The following is a 21545-nucleotide window of genomic DNA, read 5'->3' as shown; positions in this document are numbered from 1 at the left end:
AGGTGTCAGGCTACTGTATTCCTGCCCAGGTTCCTATTGAGGGTGAGCCTGGGAGAAGGGGAACAGGGACAGAGCTACAGCAAGGAGCAGCTAAGAGAGAGATGTCTGGGCCATAAGCAGAGCTGAGAGAGGGCTAAGCTGCTCCAGAAAAGCTGGGTTGAAAAAAAAAACAACCCTCCTTTTGAAGGAGATGATACAACAGGTACTGCAATCATGGTTCAGTGGGCCAGTTTCAGTAATGCCATGTACGGAGTATACACCCACTACCTTCCTGTCAGTAAAAGAATAAGCTATTTTCTCAAGTAGTCCAGGTAAAAGCCGCAAACAATTTTTTTCCTCCACCACCTGCCTTGGAAAACTGCTGGCACTTGGACTGGAAGAACACAATTAAAAGATGCAGTAAAAATTGACAAATCCTGGTATGGGGAGCTGAAAATACATTACAATTCCAATAGAACTATAAATGAAAAAATCCTAAATTAAATAAATCTTGCACAATTATAGATTAAAATATGTTTGGCTTTTATGACTTAGCATATACAGGCCTCGATTCTTGAAATCATTGCTCAGACTATGTGGCTTGCATAGGGATACAATAATAAACAAATTACCTGCTGCTGTAATGCTATGTAGGGGTGACATGGGAAGGTGGACCAGCATTTTGTTGGTTTTCTGGCTGTTGGTTAAAACTCCTTCATGGGCCCTGCTCTCTGTGCAAAATTGTGGCCATATAGATTCAGTAACAGCTAGCAGTGTCAATAATGGACTCGATAATGAGTAGAAAAGAAACCCAACCCAATAACAACAAAACCTCTGGGGGAGCATTAGCAGCAATTGCTGTCAGCCAATGTTGGGAAACTGCCAGTCTTCCCTGATGGCAGCCTGTCAGCCACAGGCTGCAGAAGGATGCTGGGCTGGGTGAGCTATGAGTTGGGAAACCTTGAAAGTGTCAGGCTTGGTGGATGGCAATGTGCAACTCTACCAGAGCTCAGAAGAGCTGGATTTGGTGGCTCAGATCTACCCAGGAAGCTGTGGGATTTGGAGAGAGGTGGTGGTAGAAGAGGCAGATGTCCCTCCTTCCTTTGCCCCCTGCTTGCCCCAGCTCATGGCAGTGGGTCTTCAGTGTGAGTGCAGAGTGTTGTCTTCTGCTTTTGGATGATAAGCAGGGATCAAATCATTTTCAATAGCTACCGCTTCAGCTACCAGGCCACAATAGCCTAAGGAGCTGTCAATTCCTTCTTGAGAAAGGTGGGAACCACCTGAATGACTCTGATGTGACTGGCCCCAGACGTCCGCTGTGCTGAACTGATGGTGCCCAGAGCTCCCTGGGCTTTCTGGATCTGTGGATGGCTGCCTAAGCCCTCACTACAGCGGAGCAAATAGCTTTACCACACCACTCCTCAGAAGAGGAGGGCTGAACCTTAACACAGAAACAAAAAAAACACAGACCAGGAAAATAATTTTTCTTTACAAAGTCATTCAGGGCATAGTTTCCATCAGGCAAATAGCTCTGTGAGAATTAACTCAAAGTCTATTTTCCCCAAGGTGTAAGTACTGTGTTGGAGAGTAGCATAAAGGAAGGTTGTTCCCCTCCCTGCAGCCATTCCCAGGGTCAATACCTCTCTTTCTTTTCCTGTCTCTTACTACTCACGCCTACCATCTTGGAGTTTCTAGCTTTTGAATAAATTTGGTTGAAATAGGTGTGTGCATTCATATTACTGAGGAGGAGAAGTGCATCCAGGCAGACCCAGATGCATGCAGTCAGATGGTGTAACGCTCATTTCCTTATGAAATTAGGTTAGAAATAAAATAGCAGTCTATTTTTTCAGGGCTTCCTGTTCTCAGTTTCTCCTACTTGCTTTGAAAATTATGGTAGCTTAAAATAACCTCTGTGCTGTATCTAGAAATTTTCGTGTTATGCTTTTTTTGGATATTTTCTCTAAAAGGTCTCCTGATTTAAAATTTAGCATGTGAATATGATCTTTTTTTCTCCTCCAACAACTGTTTTCTAGGAGGTCTGAAGCTGATTATATTGGGATTGTGATTACTTAGTGGCTTGACTAAAGCTATTTCACAAGTCAGCACTGATGTGTTACTGTGAATTAAGATGAGAAGTTTTCTCATTTTATGTTTTATGGAAAGAGCCATTCTAAAATACAAGAGTTCAATGTGTTCAAAAATTCCTTCTGAGAACTTGCCTTAACATGATATATGACTGTATTTAGCAAGCTCTTTAGTCATGCATTATTTTTGTTTTATTAGACATAGTTGACCCTTTGATCTTGGTAAATTAACACTTTTACTGATCCAGAGGCTGTGAGTCTAACTCTTGTGCTTGTTGACACTGTTTTTTTGTTACCTGGCATTTTTAATTATGCAAATTCTTGCTATAGCTTATTCATTTCAAATATGTTCATAGAATTAATTCCCTGACATCCTCTTTGTGACTTAACAGCTTGCTCTGACTATTCTCTATGGCTTAGCTTTTGTAGCTTGCAAGAGGGTAACACAAGGTTCACATGCATTTTCACAATATACCTCCTTCTAGAAATGTCTACTTTGGGGTCTTGGACACTGCGAGAAGGAAAAAAAAAAAGAAAAAATACTATTGTAAAGCTTTTTCTGAGTTGTGACCAGCTTAAGGAAAACACTAAGTTTTCAGGATTGAATTAAGTGGATTTGTAGAGAAACTTAAAAAAACTGTACATTTCTTGGCCAGAATTCCTGTAAGCCAATATGAAAAGCATATATACCATAATGAAATTCTCCAGTTGCAGTTTACATTTAATTCATGTAGCATTTATCACTGGAATCAGTGGACATTGGCTGCTGTAGCACGTCAAGAGTTTGACCATTGTTATTCTGATCTTAATTACAAGACCAGGGCTAGGATATAGAGTAGAGTTTCCTACCAGCCCCCAGGCGTGTCAAATTGATTAGAGCCTTTCTTCACCAGGCTGGGTTGAACACACCCAGGCCAAAATGGAGCTCAGTGAGTGTAAAGTTATGTGAGCGGACGCCAGAGGCCGTGGGAACAGGACGGAAAATTTTACACAGCAATGTTTTACATCTTGTAAAATAACAGAGCAGCTACAAAATGACTTTTCAAAACACAAATTTCAAACTCCGTCTTTTTTCAAGTCAGAGAAGATATATCAGACAATCTGCGATATCAAATATCTGATTTGATACCTCCCAGCACCTTTCCCAAATCATCAGCAAAGGAATGTTGTAATATTATTCATCCCCAATGAGAGAATATCTATCTGAAGTATATTCCACTGCAAGACAGCTCCTGTGAAACACTTAGGTCAGGACTTCTAACGAGTACAGTCTTTGTGGAAGTCCTTTGCTTTAGATATCTTAATTCTAAAATTTCACAAAACTATGGTGCAGTAATATTCTGCAATAATTTTGCTACAGAGGATTAAAACGTATTGGACAAATTAAATTAAATGCTCTAACCAAGAAAACTTTCAGTGATCTTAAAATGTATTATTCAAAAGGGTAAAGATAGGAAGGAGAGTGAGCTGCATAAAAATGTCACCTTGGAAAGAAAGAAAAAAGATCTCATGTAGCAAAGATACTTTTACTGACCCAAGAAAGGGCTGATAAGGAACAGAAATTACCGTCAGATATGGTAAAAGTGTAGATATTTCTTTTAGACATGAGAAAATGAGTTGGCAAGATGAATGCATTTAGTGTGTACTGTGGTACAGATGGGAATACCAAAGGGCCTTGAATATATCCTCGTAACAGTCTGTTTACTTAGTTAAACACCACTGGGTATAGATGAAATAACATGGGAAGGAAGTCCAACCCCTGCTTTTGGAGATAACCATATTTTAAATCTTCTCATAAACTGATTCTCTATCATCTAGCTAGTTCTCATTTTGGCCTCTTTTGCTGATATTGGAGCACTGATCCAGAATGTCTGTGCTCCAGCATTTAAGCTTGTTTCCGCTTTCCAGCATAAAATTATATATAAATACTAGTTAGCATACACAGTTTTGCTTTTTCTCTAGTGTTTACACTCTGCTCCATTGTCATATGTTTTTATAGCGCAATCATTTGTCTCTTTGAGCTCTTGTTTATTTGGCTATGGAAAACAAGTTCTCTGAGGTTACCATTATAAAAGCGCCTATTTTATTCTCTTCAAGCACATACAGACTTTCTTTGAATTTTTCTTTCTTCTCTATGGGCAGCTGAGCTATTCGCAGTGCTGTAAATGGGTTTGGGGAAGTAGCCCTGGTGCTGTCCAGACACTCATGAAAATGACTCATCTCATAAATTCTGGAATACATTTGATCAAGAAAGCCTCTGTATTTAATCAGAAAGAATCTTGGTGTTTTTGCTTGGTCTCACTTTATTTATCCAGTGGAAGTGGATTTTGCTATTTGCTTTTATTTTGCAAAGCTTGAGTCAGTTTGACTTCTGGCAAGTTCCTAAGACTTCTAAAACATGCATTTTGGGCTTGCCAGTTTGGTCTTTGCAAATTCCTTTTAGGCTTTTTTTCTTATTACTAGCAATCCTTTTGACACATACTGGTTGGTGATATTTTCTCTAGCTACTTATACAGTGTTTAGGAATGGAGCTAAAAATGGGGATGTGGATCCTACATCAGTAGCACACTGCTCTCAAGAACTTGCCTTGAGAAAGCAATCCCAAGCAGTGCAGGAAATTCCAAAAGGGGCATTTGATGAGTTACATGTGGCATAACACTCAGATTGCTTAAATCTCTTGGGAAGCCAGCATTTGGGACTAGTCCTCCACTGGGATTCATTAGCAGTTCAATGGCATTACATTCACAGGGTATTTTGCTGAACTTTCTGTTGGTTGTTGTGGGAGGATTGGCAGAGAATTGCTGAGAGAGTGGAAATCTAGCTGAAGAACTAGAGCAACATAAAAGCTATAATGGGATTTTCTTTATTTTTTTTGCTAGTGACTGGACATTGCCACCTGAAAGCAGGGCTGTTCTGTGTACTGGGATCCTATGGAGACCACAACATACATGCAGCACCTTGGCTCTGCCACGGCAGACAGGACTGTAAGCAGCAATGCTTATTTGGTCTGACTGTCATTTTGTGTTCTTTACAGAGAGGTTTCAGCTAAAGGTCACGGGAGAGCCACTGTATATTTTTCTTTCAAATAAAATCAATTGAAAGACCTAGAACACAATAAGTTATGTTCAGGACTGAACTTCCATGTATTCCCATTGGAGACCTCTCAATGTGAACTAGCACTGTTGGGAAATATCTCCAGCTACCCCAGTTAATCAATATCTGTTCATTATACTGTCTCTGATGAATATGGGTAAGGATTGGATAAGCATGAGTCAGGTGACTTAAAAATAACTGCGCCTCACATAAGATCAATAGAAGGAGGTTTTTTTCAGTATCACTTCAGGCAAACTAATGTACCTTTTATCCTCCTCTCTTCTTACCATCCCTTGCTCATTGTTAGTATACCAACATCAGTGCAGGATTGGCTTTATTAAATTAGTAACCCTTAATCTATTGTCATACTGTCAACTTGCAGGGTATGAGCAAGCAGACAGCAAGTTTCAAGTGGCCCAGTGTGCTTCAAAGGGCTCTTTTCCAAGCAGTTACCTCAGAACTGTGCCAAAAGAAGTCTTTCTGGGTACCTGCTAATATCTCTCCTCTGAGTATGAAAACCTTATGCTAGAAAAAAAATTGGTTTAGGGGAATTCATGCCAATTATAGATGTGTCATGACAGATTAAAATATTATAATTGTGCTTGGCTTCCATGCAGAACCACATTAACACATCTATGACATTTAATAACACAGGAGGATAACCACATGCCTCAACAAAGGTTGACTTTCCCCCAAAGTTGCTTAACTTTTTTTCTCCCTTCCTGACTCCTTTTCCTGCCTTCTGAAATAAGCAGCTGTATATTCTTGCACTACTTTGGGGGAAAAAAAGAAAGGAAAAGTAAGGAAAAAAAGAAATGGGGTAAAAAGACAAAAAATACAGGAGACAAAGAATATGTAAGAGGAGAAGGAGAAGGAGAAAGAAGGAGAAGGAGAAGGAGAAGGAGAAGGAGAAGGAGAAGGAGAAGGAGAAGGAGAAGGAGAAGGAGAAAGAGAAGGAGAAGGAGAAGGAGAAGGAAGGAAACATGAAGTGCAGGGAGAAAAAAGAAAAGAGGGAAGGGAAGGTGTGGGAAGGTGTGGGAAGGTGTGGGAAGGTGTGGGAAGGTGTGGGAAGGGAAGGGAAGGGAAGGGAAGGGAAGGGAAGGGAAGGGAAGGGAAAAGGGTGGCATGTAAATTAAAGACATGAAGCTGACAACTGCAAGTCAGTAATGGATTAAAGGCATTCAGCTCATTATTGAGCTGTTTATGTCAGGCTGATTAAAAACAAGCAAACGAAATAAACATGCTCAAGACTTTATTTAGTGGACCTATGGCAGACATCTTGTATCCTCATAGCTCATGACTCTCAAATCATAAACTAAATTTAACCTATGAAGCAGTTGGATCAGAAGGCGAAGTCCTGTTTTTAGAGCTCAATGTTTTGCAGAAAAATGGCTCTTGGTTGTGCTTGGAGGCCCGAAAAAGAAAAGACCTTAGGAAAATCCTAAATCCATCAGAGAGTATGTATTACTGACCAATAATTTTCCTCAGACTTACAGTTCACAGTGCTTAGCAAATTCTGGTTATTTGACCTTCACATCCCTCTCTTTCCCCACCCCCACATTCAGCTGGTGAGTCCAGTTGCCTCCATTTTGCTGATCAGGAAATGTGAGACAACCAAAAAAGTCTTATCGAGTCTTGTCAAACACTGAGCAGGCTGTTTCCAGTCCATCTAATACTTTAGTGAGGGCTCATTTGCAACCAGATATCCATTCCCATTGAGTCAAACAGGACTGTACATGCTTGAAGTTTAGCACATACCCACCCGCTTTGAGGCATCACCACCCGAGTGCTCAGCATTTCGTGGTGCTTAACAAGCTGAGTTTTATTTTGCTCTTCTCTTGTAGAATGAATATGAATCATATTGGAACACTTTGTCTTGGACATGCTTGTAATATGACCTTTTAGTCTCTATGAGCACAGAGCAATGGACAAAACTGTCCCATTATGAGAGACTACTTTGTTTCCTTTATTGATAAGAAGTGCAGTATGTAGAAAATTACTAGCACCATAAGAGCTCCGGCTAAACCAAAAGCATTTACCCCAGAAGAATCTTGCTCACATTTTCCCAGCTGACACAGATGTGCCTTAGCAGCAAAACAAGATTTCTCAACAAAAGGAAGTATTCTGCCCGGCAAATGGGTTTTCAAAACATCTCCCTGCACTATACCCTCTTCTAGTCAGCATGGAGCACAAAGCCAATCCCAAGGACTCAAAGTTGAAGCCTTTAGTGATAAATTTTTGTAGTAAAGTCCAGATTTACAGATAAAGTTTGGTGGGGAAATACATTTGGCCCTGTCAAAGCATGAGAAAATTCTTACCCAACCATTGAGATTAGTGAGCTGTGTACCTCTGCTTTGAGAAGCAAAAAGAGGACTGAGCTAGGATACCAAGTCAGAGTTGGGCAAGACCTTTCACTTCCATTTCTTCATCTGTCAGACATACTCAAGTGTGAGCAATGTCCATCTTAAGGGTTTTTTGCAGGCAGTGGGGTGACTAAATTAGTGAGGCTGTAGGTTTCTGGATGCCACACTAAGTATGATATTTCTAAGGAAACGTGTACAAGCTAGGGGGCAAAACAATTATCTCCCTTCCAAAAGGATTTAACCTATTCAATTTCTGGGAAGTATGCAAAGCTCTTAAATGTAGTTTGCAGCTTTCAAACTACAAGAGGCCATGTGCAAACTTTGCGGGTGAGTGTCTTTCTGTGACCATATGTCTTTCCACGGCAATGTGTATTGCTCGAATCAGTAAAGAGTGAAGAAATTAAAGACAAAGAGACAAAAAGATCAGTGACTGATAAATCTTTAATATAAAAATTGTACAAGAATTTTGATACAAATTACAAGAGGTATTTGGACAAAGTATGAGTAAAACTCCATTTATATCCCCAAAACCTTATGCATTTTATGCAAAAGACATATTGTAGGACAGTTACAGTACAGAAAATACAAGAAAAGAAATGTCAAATTAAATCAGGACTTTTAATTCCCTCAGATTACTAATGGAAAAAAAACTTGTTTAGACTACATACAATATTTATGAAGCTACTAATGTCACGGTTATTAGGGCAACATGATGAAAATTTTCGTATCCCCTTGTACGGCTATTCCATAGTGCATGCTTTGGTTCTGCAGGCAGGACAGCAGAGCATTCATGTTTTGCTCACATTGAGATCAAACAGTGAAAATGAAAAGCCTCCTCTACTCCAAACAGAGAAAGACCTTTGTAAAAATGTCCATCAGGCCTTGACTCCACTCTTTCCTGTGCCTGGCTGGGGTACCCCAGGAACACGTCTTGACAAAGTCCGCTGGAACAAGCCCAGCTTTGCCAGCCATCAGCAAGCTCTCCATTCTCTACACAGCAGCCCCCTTGCTGCTGTTGGTGCATCGCTGGTTGGCACAGGGGGTTGCAGCCAGGCTGTGAGAGTCCTCCCATGCCTACTGAGAAAGGGGTTTCTAGGCCTTATGCCTCTGTGACTGAACAAAATGCCAGACCCCTAAGAACTTCCAAATACACTAAGCCTTAAATCCAGTTTATCTCAGTTTACATCTCCACATGAACCTCCCACTCAGGTACCTATCTTTCCAGTTCAGGAGAACTGAAACACAGCAGACAGCTATATAGGAAATCACTGTGTTTGACCTTCTGTGTTAAAAGCTGTTAAAATATCAACTGTGACAGTGAGCAAGAGCCTTCAGTCAAACAGTGAAACTTCAAACCACTTCAACCATCCCTGCAATGAGTTATTTGTATAGATACAAACAGGTCGCAGTGAACTGCTTGTGATAAATAAAAGTGTGTGGAATTTCAGCCAGGGTAAATTTTGATTGTGTTCAGGTTCAGATAAACTTATTTGCATACCTGTTGCAGATACATTGCACTGGAACACAGATCACTCTTATAAACTGGAGGACAGGCAGGAGGCATGAACTGAGAACACAAATGCTGCCCATCAAAAACCAGCCATATTCTGGGAAAGGAGCCCCATATGATATAGGAACCAAAGTTTGCACAAGAAAAAGCAGCATGCTGAATTTAATGTTTTTAAATAGCTAAATGAAACACACACATGTAACAGTGGCCATTTTATTCATCTTGCCACTTTACAAACAGTAACCATTTTCACAGATGGAATGCATAAAACTTTCCGAAATGAAGAACACTAGGAGGATGTGTTACTTTTCTGAGAGAATTTTAATGAGACACTCTCTTGGAATGAGAGGAGAAGGGGTGGTAAAGAAAATGGGAAAATTAAAGACAATGGCTGAAGGTTGTCCAAGGGTTTGTTAAAAAAAAACTTGAAAAAAAATTTCAAATGTAAAAGTATAATTGAAAAATAATGAATAAATCCGCCTTTGTACAGCTTAGGTATCCCTATTTATTCTGTAGGTCACCCAGTAAACTAAGAAGAACATCCTTAGAATCACAGTTCATGTGTCAACTGTACCACTTCACAGGTGTAATTGGGGGGGGATGCATTCTGCCCCAACAGTAACAGGAGGTGGTGGGGGGATGGGGATGTGAAAATGTCTTGATCTAGATGTAATGACTGCATAATGCTCTCACACTCAGGCATGGACGCGTGCACACATGACTGCCACTGGTGTGCCAGAGCTGCGGTTCATAGCCTCTTGCGCTTTGTGGCAGAAGTGGACAGGTTGTGATTAACTATTGATGAGTTTGCCATCCTAACTGTGCATTATCCTCTGATCATTCTCAACCTTTTGTTTGACAATGGATGCCTTATAAAATCTTTATGCATCACTTAGCTAGTCTTGCTCTCTCTTTCTTCTCTAGAAACAGAATTGCCCTGGATGCTTTTCTTAATTTTCCAAAAATATTTGTCTCCAAAGGTTTGAAGGGAGCAATGTACAAAATCTGTAGAACACCAGAAAAATCTATCTACACATTAGACATTTGCTCACTCAGGCTTCCTGTACTTTTAAGTGCATGAGGAAATATATATATACACCTATGTAAGTGTGATGGAAATTATATAATTTTGTGCACTTGTAATCTTCATTTTAAGGCTCCTTGTTCCGTGTCTGTTTCTCCTTTCTCTGTCTGTCACACTCACACTCACACACATATTCACAAACACACACAAAGGACACAAATGATTTCTTCGATCAGAAAGTCCTCAGTTTCCACAAACAGCCTTGGAAATGGTACAGCAAGAAAGGCTGCCCAAGCTCATCATCGCAGGTCAGCTCATCCGGCTGCTTCAACCTCCGTCAGTGCCATGTACACATGGAGTTGACAGGGAAGCAGAGTCTGGGCTCAGCCTTTAGACTTCTCATACAAACAGGCCTCAGGAATTTGTCTGCTGGTTTCACCCTTGTAGCTTCTGATGAACTCGGAAGGAAAAGGAGGGAAAAGATCAGTGACCTTTGACTGGTAAAAGACCTTAGCATATTTATGGTGGGCACCATCACCTCTGTTGCAGCAAACATCAAATTACCACATAGTGCTGTTGACAGCATTAGCATCTGGAACAAGCAAAGAGGTGCTGTAGCCAACCAATGCCATGAATTGATCCAAGGATATGAAAAACAACAAACTTCAAAATGTTTGTGTTTACGTCTCTTGGTCTTGGGCTTTGTCTGAAACCCATCTTTGACTTTTTGGTGCTGCACTGGCTGCCAGCACTGTTCAACTCACAGTGCTCAGTGCTCACAGGTACACACAGGACTGGTGTTACAATCTTGGCATGTGAATGCTCTGGACCCTGCAAGGAAAGCATGCTTCAGCAGCTGCTCTGCCTACTTGAATTTTCAACTGCTATGCAGCAGTCAGAAAGCATACAATTAAGAGGAAGGGGAGTGCCCGAAGCCAGGTACACTGGCCTTCATGGACTTAAAATTTCTTAAAATATAGCATGTGCTCTCAAGTTACTTCACTGTGAAACTTGCTCTCTTCTGATGGCCCTATCTGAGAAGCACTTCTGTAGCCTGTACTTTTAGCAGTGTTCTTGCAAATGAAGGTATAAATCAGAAAAAAACTCCTCCTTCCATGAGGACATCAGATTGTGTCTCAGGTATGTTTTTCTAACACTTTATAGAAGTTCACACTGACCTCAGCAGGAGATGCTCCTATCACAATAGAATAGGATATAGGGAATTGGCATTCATGATAGGAATCCAAGAAGATGAGGTTGCTCTGAAATTTGCCCAGGGATGGGCTAAACCAGTTAAAGAAATAAACTGCACATCCTGTTTGGCACTGAACCTATTCAGCAAGACATGTAGCAAATTCAAACAACTATTTCTAGCAGGCACAGTATGGCTTATGCCAATGCACAGCAATTAGTTGCTACATAAGCAGACAAAAGTGCCATTACAGACAGTATTTCTCAGCTGACCTTTTGCTAAGAAGCCATCTTATTACTGTCTACCTGATAGCTCGATAGAGCAGCCAGTGGCAGCCTTGGGCTTCCCAAAGACAAATCAAAGTGCTCCAGATGGGACTTCCCTTCACTCAGTGCAGATGTGGGTGCATGCTTGTATGTGTGTGTGTCTGCGTGCGTGTGTGTGTGTGCTAGGGGCTGGGGAGGAAAGCCTGGTTCTTATACTCAATTTTGCCTTCACAGGGGATAAACAGGCAATTACACATCCTTTTATATTTGATGGCCAAGTGCTGAACTTGAAAGCACACTATTAGTTTGTGTCCCTTCAGGGCCAGTGCAATAAGTAGCCAGGAGAGCTGGGGCTAAGGAAGAGAGGGTGTTGTCTGCTGTTAGTGTGACAGTCTTGTCAGCAGCATTCACATTACTGGAAGGTAATAAAGTGACAAGTAAGTTATTAGAAAGATATGAGGTGAAATTGAACTGAAGCTTCTTTCTGCTCAGCTCAGTTTTTTTCCTGCTTTGTAATGGGCCACTATTTGTTACAAAACAAGCCTTGTCTTGAGATCTTATATAAAAAAAGAAATATTTATTCTTTGCAGGAAAGGTCACATGAATTTACAACATCACACTTTAAAGGAGAGGAATGGGAAAATAGTTTCATGACAACTACAGCTGCTATTTAAAAAAACACAGTGTCATCATAATGAACAATAATACTGGCAAAAGTCAGAGGACTTGTCAAAAACATGTCCATTTTTTAACCCTTTGGTGGTCCAGAACCGTTTTCATTTAAGTGTCAGTGCCAAACATAACAGCAACAGTATTGGGATATACATGATCAATACCTTGATCAAAAAATCAAAGCTGTCATTCAATATCATGACTTGAACAGAGAACACAAGCCACACAAGACTGGTTAACTATAGACTCAAGATAATACTACTTATGTAAAATAGTTGCTGCTTCACACTGTTACAGCCATTTTAAAGGCAGTGATAATGCCGCAATGTTGGCAGGAAGAGACAGAAACCATGAGACTGGAACAGACATGTATTTGGGCAAACATGTGGGTGAAAGGTTCAGTCCATCATATGATGTTGCTCTGTTCCTGAAGGAGAAATGGGTATGGAAAAGAGTTCCTTTTATGTCCCTACAGAACGGGAGGAAAAAGCCCAACTCATCATGTGGCAACAGCAGGATATGTTGATGCTTATCTAGCAAAGTAGCACTACAGTCACTGTTTTGTTGAGTTACTATAGCAGCAAAGTCTTTTTCTTATGTCACTACATAAGAAAAAAAAAACAAAACTAAGAAGGGACTGAAATATACCAGCTGCCAGCATGTGTCTGCCACTCACCTTTTCCCCACAGAGAACTCCTGCTGCCTCCTTGCCCTTAGTACAGACACCTTTGCTTCTCTTTTGAAATAAAAAGAGTAATTCTGTTAACCCAAAGAGAAAAGTGACAAAAATATTTTGGGGACTGAAGAAGAAGTAACAGTTCTGTTTACGTACGTGGCAAAAAAACTTACAGGAGCATGTGTGCACTCCTTGACGATACATTTTCCCTTCCTCAATATTTACTCTGCCACCAATGTTGCTGTGAAAATGTCCTGCAGAATTTGAGTACAAATACATTTCTGAAAAGATGTCCTATTTTCTGACAGCTGCTGACATCCTTAATGACCACCATGTGAAAAATGGGTCCATCTCAAGCATTTTGATTTTAAAATATCATACATATTGAAGGAGAAATTTTTGGAACTAAATCCCTGGTCTTGAAAATGGTTCCTATCTCTGGAACAGATCAGACCTTGAATTATCATATTTCTGAGTTTTCATGGTACCAATGCAGTTCCTTGTCTTGTTGCTTTTACATTCCTACCCCATATATTTAGCTATGTTAGATGCTTAACTGAGTTGAGAAGGCTAAAACTCAGGGAAAACTCTAGTGGACCCTGGCAGCCCCACTTCCTATTAATTGTACTAGACCAGATCAGCTGAGGTACTGACCACTGCTGGCAGCTACTTCACTGTTTAAAACTTAACTCTACTAATTTTTCCTAAGCAGCTCCTTTTTTGGGGATGGAATGGGAAACATATAGGTAATGGAAAATGTATAAACTTGTGGATCAGGCAGAGGGAGTGCACTTTCAGTTCCACAACAGAAGGGAGGGAGAGACGGAAGAAGGGAGGCAGAGAGGGAAAAAGACAGGAAAGCAGGAAGGTGGGAAGTCAGGAAGGAAGGAAGGAAGGAAGGAAGGAAAATACACTGAAGTTTACCCATGGTGCATAATTTCTTCTGTGTAAAGTATCTACAGATCCCTAGGAAACATACGAGCTCAGTCATGAAAAGCCTTTGAGAGATCTTTAAGATCAGTGTCCATGTGCTATTAGGATTTTTAATCTATACCTTTCATATTTTGTCAAATTGAGTTGTGACTCAGTGACAGAGTGCTTATATCTTGTGTGCACGACTGCAGTGTCACCACAGAGTCAGCTGCAGTTTAAAAGGCAAGGTTAAAATCTCAGGCATAACAAATGTACCTGGTTGAGATTTAGCTCAGAAAAATTGACTAAATATTTCAAGGTGTGAGAAAATATGAGTTAAATTAGCTCTTTACTAATACCAGCTAATTAGTCCCCACAGGAGCACACTTATGGGCAAGATCATATTAGTATAGTGATATTTTAACCAATTCAAACATAAATGGATAAGTGATGTGATATGTGTGAGACTAAACAGTGAGAAGGGGCTACCAGGAGTGTTAAACCTCATGGTTTCCATTCTTGTGCTTTGACTGTGCTGTTTTCCTTCCAAATTTTCATACAGTTTTTCAAAAGATACTTAGTGATTAACCATTATCATATGCTTTCCTAACACACCATACCCCCCCAACTCTCCCAATGAAAGAAAAAATCCTAAACAACCTCCAGACAAATAGTTCTGTTTCTAAAGGAGGTTTAGTACAGTTATTTTCTAATCGCAGACAAAGCTTTTTGATATTTACAGAAAAATACAACTACCTTGAATAAAACAGTGAAACAATATGGGAAGAGTGACTACAATAACTCTAGGAAACAAAAAAGAAGGAACAAACTTCATGTAAAGGGAAGAGCATTTGCCTCAAAGTTGGTCTAGTTCTTGCAAAATGGTTTAGACTGACAGGTTGGAAACCAAAGGGATAGCCACAAGTTTGTGATAACATAAGCAACAGCACAATACTTATCATGTCATCACACCATTACAGGCCATGTTCTGTGCTGAAGAGATGAGAAGTTTGGTCATTATTCTCACTTGCACTCTGGGTCTCTGCTGAGATCATCCAGAAATGCTACTTTCAGTAAAACCAAGCTGCTACGCCACAGCCCCTTTATGAATTTTTCAGATAACGTCAGATGATACAAATTCTACCACAGGAAAAATTCTAATACACATTCTCATAGAGATGCATGCTAAGTCACAAGGGGGGAAATGCCATTCAATTCAATGTAAGTGTAAGTGACCTTCGAAAAAAAAGACTGTTCTGCCATTAGTATCACTAGCACTGAATAAACTACTTTTGCCTAGATTTGCCTAAAAATAACAGTGAGTAGTATTCTGTCCACAAGACAGAGATGATATCTCCTACATATCTTAAGCAAAATCTGAATGAAATTAAGAGTAGGACTTGTGAGCTTCTAACAGTGTTTGGAAGTTTTTCCCTTTCCCCTTACTTTTTAGAACGTGTTGTTCAATTTTGTGTAATAAACAGATTTTTTTTTTCTTCAATGTCAATAATCTGCTGAATTTATCTACAGATGATGCTTAAATTTCCAAACAAGTTTACCAAACCCATTTGACCTCTAACAGAAACAGAGTGAAATGAGAATGCTGAACAGCGATTCATTCAGTGAAGAATTATTTATATACCTCAAATGTGTTTTTCATTAAAAATTATATTTATTTATACCATGCATTCTACAAAAGAGTGGGGTTTTTTCTGTATGTAATTCAATTTTTGTTCTTTTATTTTTTAGAATTTCCATATTACTTATTCCTATTAGCCTGGGAGGAGAGATGAGATTGCAGTACAGGTAACACTACAAAGGTTCATGTGTTTTGGAAGAATGCACCCTTACTGTTCTAATTTCTCTTTCTCACAAACTGAGCTTGCACAACATAAAACAAAGCAAAGCAGATCTCTCCACTCAGTTTAACAAGGCAAAGTAGTTGAGACTTTGAAGAAAATAAAAAAAAGATGGAAGAAGAATGTCAGTGAAACAGCTTACTTTTTTGCTATAAAGTTTCTTTTTGTTAAACCAGAAGCTAAATGTTCCTTACAGTTTCTGTGGAATCCACAAACATTTTCAGGGCTTCATGAGTGTACAGAATAAAAAAAATGATCAGAGGCTTGTAACTCATAGGAACATAGTGAGAATTCATTTAGAAATATTTTTCTTTTATTTTCTACAACTGGAAATACTGATTTATTAGATATTGATTCCTATTTTTAGAAACAAAAATACTGAAATGCATAGAAAGTACTTAAAAAGAGGAAATCTGTATTAAGAGTTTCCTCCAGAAAACGTAAGAGGAGTTAAGTACTCAAGTGGACATAAAAAGTAAGAATAATCAAAATGCACAGCAAAACAATACAGCGACAAGCTGAAACAATGAAGCATTTCTGACTTTGCTAAGAAGAATAATGTTCTGGGTCAGTAAATACAGAAAAGGAACACATTCTCACTGGAGGAATATTTTATTATATGCTGGAATATCCCTTGGGGGTTTGTTTGTTTATTTCTTTTTCTTTTGTTATTGTTATTTGTTTTGTAAAGAAAAGAGTCTACAACACACATCCTAATGGCTTTGGCTGTGTATTGAGCTCAAGTAAATACCATCCCTCAGTCAGTATGTTGTGGTAACAAAGGCTGCCAGTGTGGTTTACCAGCTCAAGCAACATGTGTAAACACCGGAAACAAAAAATTCAGAGGGCAGCCTCCTTTCTCTCTGCCTTTCTCAACTGCTTGTTCCTTCTCTGTCTCCTGGTCATGCTTGCTCTCTTGCTCACTATCTTTCTTGGACTTTTGTTATTTTCTGACAAATCATGCGAGTGAAACACAAAACATTAACACAACTAGACATCCTTTTTCTCTGTCTTCTAATTTTATCCAAAGGGAAAGTTACCCAATAAAAAGTCCAGCATATGTTTTCAGAGCTACTAAGTGCTTCTGCCATTAATTTCTTTTGATTGCTTCTATAAAACATGCCTTAATCATACTACAGCACTTTCCATTGCAAAAAAAGACAACTTTACAGAACAACATAGTTAACATTATTTCCCTGTTCCTTTTGATTTTTTTTTAAACACCACAAAAATCCAGGCTATAATAAGAAGCACACAAAATTATATTCATCTTTGTTCTGTGACAAGTAGTATCAGCATTTATATCCCCAAATATTATGCATGTTTGACAAAAAAAGTTTCTACTGGTTCACATGACACAATTCTGTTTTTTTTTTTTCTTTTATGCAATGTAGTATATAAGGAATAAGGATGCACTATTGTTTCTAGTAATAATTGGCACTTGAAAAAAGCACCAAGAATTCTGTATTTCACTTTACCCCTTTTCCCTCCCCAGTATTTTTTTTGTGTGTAGTTCAAAAACTACAACTGTGGTTATGGTGAATAACTACATTTTCTTTTTTCAAAATGTGTGCAAAGTTGGCACTTTTGTATTAACACTAAACACTAATACTCTTTGTTTGGCATTCATGCCCTCATACTGACCAGATCACTTTTATCTAAGTGTATTTTTTTTAAAGACACTTACTGAAAATATGGCAATAGTTTAAGAAAAAAAAAGCATGGATATTATTACACATCCCCTTGTAGTGTACGAAAAAGTGCATGACTGGATTTATGTAATAGTACAAGACAAAAAAACTGTATCAAATTACAGGTACTGTAAAGCATGCCAGCACCTCTGTATTATATCTAGCAGGTAGTTAAAACAAGACCGTGGTTCTTTTAAAAATGTGCATTAAAGCTAACATAAATGAGTAAAACTAGCCAGCAAACTATTTTTCCTGCTTATCTAACAGCTGAATGTAACTGTAAAAATTAAGCAAAAAAAATTAGAGTTAAACCACCATCAATACAATTGTTTTACATCATAGGCCTGTCAAGGCTCAATATATATATACAAGTGTAACAGCCATGCTTAGTAGAACGTTATCCCCAATGCTTAGAAGACACAAAGACAACTAAGTAGATTGTTTTTTCTTTCTCTTTTTGTTTGTTTGCAATTTTTTTGTGTGTTTTTAGGGGTTTTTTGTGTGGTTTTTTTTTGTTCTTTTTTTTGTTTGTTTTCTTTTTTTTGTTATTTTTGTTCTTTTTTTTTCAGGCAAGTTATGGGTAGAACAAACTGTCTCTTTGGAGATGACCAAGAACATTCTAACAGAACTAGGGACAGCTACAAGTTTTCTTTTAGTTTGGTTTTTTTTGTTGTTGTTTGTTTTTGTTTTTTCCATGAAGGATCTCTTCCCCCAAATTAAAGGTCCTGGATTTTGTTTCTATTAAAAAAAAAAAAAAAAGAAAAAAAACCCCAACAACCAACAAAGAGGAAAAAGCACCTGGTGTTTCTTTCTTTTGCTATAAAAGAAAAGAAAAAAATTATATATATATATGTATATTTATGTGTGTGTATATATATATATACACATATATATATATATATATAAAGGGAAACTGTATATGGCAGTTCAGATGTAGTGGGCCCTCTCTGAGAGCTGGCATTATGCTGTGTCCATCCTTGACCTAATCTACTGAAGTGAAAGGAATGTTTTTATGCAGATTGGGGTTCTGGCTGTGCCGATTTCGGCTACGGACAGAGGAGAACATCATGTTGCACCCAGGGACTTTGCACTTGTGCATTTCTCGCAAGTGCACTGTTTTATAGTGCACTCTGAGGGTTCCCTTGTTGCTGTACATTTTGTGGCAAATATTACACATTATCCCACCGTTGCTCACCGAAACACTGTTGAACATGAGGGATCCTGGGACATCGGTGCCCATACCTACAGCTAAGGCAGGGGCATCTGCTTTGTGGGCAGATTCCCCGCTGTCACTTGCCCCATCGACGTCGTCCAGGAGAATACCCTCATCGCTTCCTGCATCAGATTCTCTTGAAGAATGGATACTGCTGCTGGACTGGATGCTGGAGGTGGTGCTCAGGTCTAGTACCATATAGTCTTCTGCCATGCCCCTGCCATACCCATTCATATGGGAATCCTCAGTACCAGCAGGCGAGGATGTGTCTTCCCTTATGTCAAGCCCCATCTGATGCTGAGCGCCATATATCTTCACCAAAAATTCATCGCGGAGGTCCTTACTAAGAGAAGGCTGTGAAGTGTCCAAGCCCATGTCATCCAGTTCTTTGGTCAACAGTTTACGGTGCAGGTTTATGTTAGCACTGTGTCTGGGAAAGGAAGAGGGAAGGGAAAAAAAGGAAAAATGTACAGTATTTTTGATTAAACATACAGTCATCAAGCACCAAATCCAAATCCTGATTTATTGATAATTTTTCATAAAAATATCCCCTGTCCATGTTGCTTGAAAATTTCAGTCTTTCTGTAAGTGGACAAATTACAACATAAAAACTAAACAAAATAAGCAAATTCCCCCCTTACTGTTTTTCTTGTCAGCTGCTGCTCCTCAACATTAGTCCCCAACAGCAGCTAGAGCCCTTTTATTTGAAATTTACAAAAAAATAAATTGCACTAGCAGAAAATGCAAAATGCTCTTCTTGATTCCTGAATGCCTGGTGACTTTCCTTCTCTTCAAGAAGCAAAAATATTAATATATGAAATATATGCATGTGTGTCTATCTATGTCTTACTCTGGATCCATGTCTTTAGCTATTTATCCATCCATAAATACCTAAAAATATGTTTATATTTATGTATATATGTACTCACATAGCTCTGTAAATGAAATATAGGAGGAGAGTAAAATAAAAGTAACTGAATAACGTATTGTCAGAGGTCCTGATTCAAGTAATTTAATTCTCTCATAAAGGGATTCAGAATCAGGCCAAACCAAAATGGAGAAGACTTGAAGGGTTTAAGAGAACAAGTCTTTGAAATCTACATGTAAGATTCTGAAAATCTTAAACAAAGTCGGTGGTTTCATCCTTCTAGGTTGTCACTGCCACTCTTCCCTGCCCTTTTCCCTGTACTGTCTGTATGCAGTGCTGATCGACTCAAGCAATTTAGTGTCCAGTAAAAAAAACCTATTAATGGCAGTGAGAATTTTGCCCCAAATAAATCAAAAAACTTAAGTGTGGTTTTGGTTTAGGTATTTGCTGAAGTTACTGCAGATATTCAAGACAATGGAAAACTGTCACTGATGGAAGTGGGTTTTGGACCAGATCCCCAGAGATGCAAATTAAAATATTCTCAAGTGTTTTACAGGATCTGGGCCTTTGCTCTCAAGAAATAAAGCTCTACATTTGCAAACAATGTAAGCCTTTGGGTTAGTAAATGTGTAAAATAGCCTATTGTTTGAAATACTGCATTCTACTCTCCACTTTTGGCATTGGCTTTATTCATCCATTGCAGTAGAACCTCACTGATTTGCAGTAGTGTCAGGAAACCCTCTTTGAAAAACTGCGTTTTCTGAATTAATGATTCAACCAACAAACATGACAGATATCAAAGACCTCTAACCACAGAACATGCTCGTTTTGGTGAAATGCTTAAGTATAAGAAATCAGTGTAAAGTTTTCAGTAACAGAAAACTTTAGGGTTCAGTTTTCAGAATGTGCAGCATTACTGTGGAAATGGCAAATATTTATTCAGTTTCTTTGGAGGGTGACTTGATTTTTGAGTCAGCAAAAAAAGAATTAGCGAAGTTCTACTGCATAACATTTTTTGCAAGCTAAGGACCCAAACCCGCAATTTACAACATGCAGACTCACCAGTCTGTCTGCCCATTATAAATTGCAGATCAGAGCCCAAATGTAGGAGGAAAAAGAAGGGGGTGTGGGGAGTGGGAGAAGGGTGGGGAAAGAGAGAGAGAAAGAGAGAATTTTAACATAGGAATAGCTTAATTTGCAAAAAGCACTAGGTATAAAATTGTCATGGGAAGACATAACAATGATCAAATATTTTACAGACATTCAGGTCCTACATTAACAAAAAAGGGTGAAGAGGAACAATAGCTATGAGCAATATTTCCTTATTGGAAGCTTTTATTTTAAGAAACCCTTTGAAACATACCTCTCAACCAACTGAAGTTCAAAACATGGTACAGCAATACAATGCAAATAAATAAAGCAAATGCAAAAGTAGGAAGATTAAATTGATGTGGAGTAAATCTGTAATTTTCTAACACGTACTTTGTGATTCATTTATCTGTTGCACATAACTTAAGGGATTAAACAAACAGCAATAGAACTGATCTGTCCCACTCACCTGCAAATGCAGGTAACTCTTTTCTGACATAAAACTGGTACTGCAATGCAGTTTAATTGAATTGTGTGTGCTTGGGATTCAATTATTCCAGTAAGGGGTCAGTCTAGAATAGAGGACTTCTCTCCTACTGAGAAACAGTTGAGAGGTATGGGCAAGGGTGGAAAAAGTGGAGAGTATTTCTTGCTTTTGTCCCACGTGGGAAATACTCCTTTCACACAAGCAAGTATAGCACTATTGCCTTTTTGAGGCGTAGAAGTGTAATTATGCATATCCCCACACTGCACTTAGGAAGGCTGAGCTTACCTTGTGATAAGATCAGCTTTCTAATCTTTTGCTAAATTGAGATCACAAAAGAGAGAGAGAGAGAGGAGAGAAGAGAAAGAAAGGGGGAGGGGGAGGAGAGAGAGAGAGAGAGAGAGAGAGAACAAATTCACATTCCAATCCAGACATATCTGGTTAAAAAAAAAAAATCTGAAACCAATAAAACACAGACTTTAAAAAAAGTCTTGACTGTGAAACTGGTTTTTGTCAGCTGTAATATCACTTATACTGTTGTTCTGATGGATACTGACTCAATCACACAAT

The 21545-nt window shown here is 38.9% G+C and overlaps 1 protein-coding gene across 12 annotated transcripts in view; it reads right to left on the bottom strand.

Annotated features, from left to right (window-relative positions):
- BNC2 (basonuclin 2) overlaps window positions 1–21545 on the bottom strand; it is a 350521-nt gene that overhangs the window by 7848 nt on the left and 321128 nt on the right. For 9 of the 12 annotated variants that reach the window (XM_032097388.1, XM_032097383.1, XM_032097390.1 and 6 more), the window contains one exon: window positions 7943–18964. The exons of 1 other annotated variant lie outside the window; for it this stretch is intronic. In XM_032097388.1, the coding sequence (XP_031953279.1) occupies window positions 18304–18964 (661 nt within the window). In that variant the 3' untranslated portion in view covers window positions 7943–18303. Of the gene's footprint in view, window positions 1–7942; window positions 18965–21263; window positions 21295–21545 lie in introns of those variants that run through there. 2 more of the 12 variants (XM_032097394.1, XM_032097396.1) reach the window with 2 other exon arrangements.

Source organism: Corvus moneduloides, chromosome Z, assembly GCF_009650955.1.
Source record: "Corvus moneduloides isolate bCorMon1 chromosome Z, bCorMon1.pri, whole genome shotgun sequence".
Lineage (NCBI taxonomy): Eukaryota > Metazoa > Chordata > Aves > Passeriformes > Corvidae > Corvus > Corvus moneduloides.
This window is presented reverse-complemented; position numbering and strand designations above follow the sequence as displayed.